The 2,511-nt window shown below is 56.0% G+C and overlaps 1 protein-coding gene across 1 annotated transcript in view; it reads left to right on the forward strand.

The window, feature by feature from the left end:
• Positions 1-2,511, forward strand: part of EMH_0019520 (uncharacterized protein) — a gene marked incomplete at both ends in the record, with an annotated part of 3,988 nt that overhangs the window by 897 nt on the left and 580 nt on the right. The window contains 2 exons of the mRNA XM_013501374.1: positions 29-385; positions 1,141-2,506. Coding sequence (XP_013356828.1) covers positions 29-385; positions 1,141-2,506 — 1,723 coding nt within the window. The remainder of the gene's footprint in view (positions 1-28; positions 386-1,140; positions 2,507-2,511) is intronic.

Raw genomic sequence — 2,511 nt, forward strand, 5'->3', positions numbered from 1 at the left:
TCTCGTCTCCGAGTTCACGACCTTGCAGGTTCCTTATTCGAGCAAGCCCTACACACTTTATACAGATGCCTCGGGATATGCTACTGGCGGTGTGTTAGAACAGGAAGGCAAGCCGGTGGGATTCCTCAGCCAGGTTATGAGCCCGGCTCAACAGAAGTACTCCATATACGATCAGGAGCTCCTTGCACTCATATCAGCCCTGGATAAATGGCGCCTTCTTCTCCGAGGCGCCAAGACCACTGCCTACACCGACCATCAGGCTCTCACGTACCTCCAACGTACCAATATGCAGAAGCCCTTACGCGGACGCACGGCGAGATGGTTAGACTTCCTGGCAGAGTTCCCCGACTTGACCATCTCCTATCTGCAAGGCGCACATAACAAGGTCGCGGACGCGCTCTCCCGGCATCCGCAGCACATGCACATGACTTCGATTTCACCACCAATTACCTCGCCGCTCTTAGCTCATCGCAGCAGGGAAGCCCGCCTCCGACTTCCCGATATTTCACCCGCTCCACTACTGGGAATGCGCCCAGCATCAACTTCCGTGCAATAGCAGGAGTACGCTCGTCCTGTACGGGGAAGAAGACGGCGTCGTCCTCTTCAGCAGACCCGATAGTCTCGATTCCCGCTGCATCCTCGGAAGTGACATCGGCAGAGCAGCAATTTCCACCTTCCACCAAACCAGGCGATCGCACTACACCTGCAGTCTCACCCTCCTCACCGCCCTACGATCAGGCCGCCTCGCTCGCGACAGCGGAACTCGCCTCGGGATCTCCATCAGCGCAGGAATATCTGTCGTCGCAACGTTGGGAAGACGCATATCTACGCTGCCCCCACTTTCGCGAAATCGTCTTGGCTGCAGCACATCAAAACGAAGAAGAGCTTCCCCACCAGCTACAGGGTCGCAGATATACTTTTAAGTTTTGTTGCCCTTACCTATACATCTGCGTACATGGCCTCTGGCGCATCTGTCCTCCTACATTTCCGGAATTCCTATCCCATCTTCTTTATCGACACCACGACCACGTTACCGCTGGACATCGTGGCGAACGGAAGACGTTTCTATCTCTCGGTAAGCTCTACTACTGGCCAGGAGTGAGGGCGTATACAGCTGCGTATGTCGAGTCTTGTGTGCAGTGTCACGCATCTAAGGCGCTATCGCAGAAGCCAGCAGGTCTTCTTCAACCGCTCCTCGTTCCTTCGCGCCGCTGGAGCCACGTTAGCCTTGATTTTATAACAGACCTGCCCCTCACCCCCCGTGGAGATGATTGCATTCTCGTTATCGTTGATTCGCTCATCAAAATGGCACACATCATTCCCACGAAGAAGTCTGCATCCACAGCGGATACCATCGAACTCTTGGCCGATAGACTAATTAGATATCATGGATTCCCGGATGTCTTGATTTCCGACCGTGATCCTCGGTTTCAATCCCAGCTATGGCAGCAGCATTGTCAGCGATTTCACATCAAGCGCGCAATGTCTTCCCCTTATCATCCGCAATCCGACGGTCAGACGGAGAGGGTCAATCGCACGTTGGAGCAGATGCTCCGCACGTACATTCAGACGGACGAACGTGAATGGGAGCGCCTGCTACCAGCGCTCGAGCTCGCTTACAACACCACCAGTCATTCCTCCACAGAGCTCAGTCCCTTCGAAGTTATGATCGGTCAGAATCCTGTCACAGCAGCAGACCTTAATGTCGTTGGTAATATCGCGCCCACCCTGACCCCGCCTATGACCGAGCTGTTCCAGCAGCTGTGTGACCGGGCCCAGAGTCATATTATTAAGGCGAAGTGGCAGCAGAAACGCTATGCAGACGCTCACCGACGAGATGCGCAATACAACCCAGGCGATCGGGTCTGGATAAGCAGCCGTAATCTTCCGGGGCTCAACCAATGCTCCAAGTTCGAGCCGCGGTTTCTCGGGCCCTTCGCGGTCTTGGAACGAATCGGCCAGGTCGCCTACCGCATCGAGCTCCCGCCGACGTACACGTGTCATAATGCCTTTCATGTCTCTCAGCTTGTTCCCGACCGCCCACGCGACCCTCAGATGAAGTCCAAAGAAGCCGCTGTTTGGCGGTTGCCGGTGACAGGTCCAGACGGCACTCCCACCGATATTTACGAGGTCGACTATATCCTCGACCAGCGCGGTTCAGACGAAGATATCCAATATCTCGTCAAATGGCGTGGTGCTCCAGAGGATCGCGCGACTTGGGAGCCCGCTGCCAACCTTACCAACTGCCCAGCCCTTCTTCGTGCTTGGCGACGTCATATCAGGCGCGCAAGGAAAGCTCAGCGGGGACCTCAGGACGTCGCCCCCGGCTCTGGTAACACCACCTCAGCATTGGCCTCATCGCCAACGTTTTTCTCGCCGGGGAGGGAAGGAGTGGAGCGGCACCCTCCGGCAGCCGCACCACTCGTAGCCGAGGACAGCTTAAAGGAGCCAGCGAGACATATATCGCTGGGGAACACATCGGACTCTGAAGCGGATCTCAGAAGGTGTGAG

Source organism: Eimeria mitis, genomic scaffold, assembly GCF_000499745.2.
Source record: "Eimeria mitis Houghton genomic scaffold, Emh_scaff679, whole genome shotgun sequence".
Classification (NCBI taxonomy): domain Eukaryota; phylum Apicomplexa; class Conoidasida; order Eucoccidiorida; family Eimeriidae; genus Eimeria; species Eimeria mitis.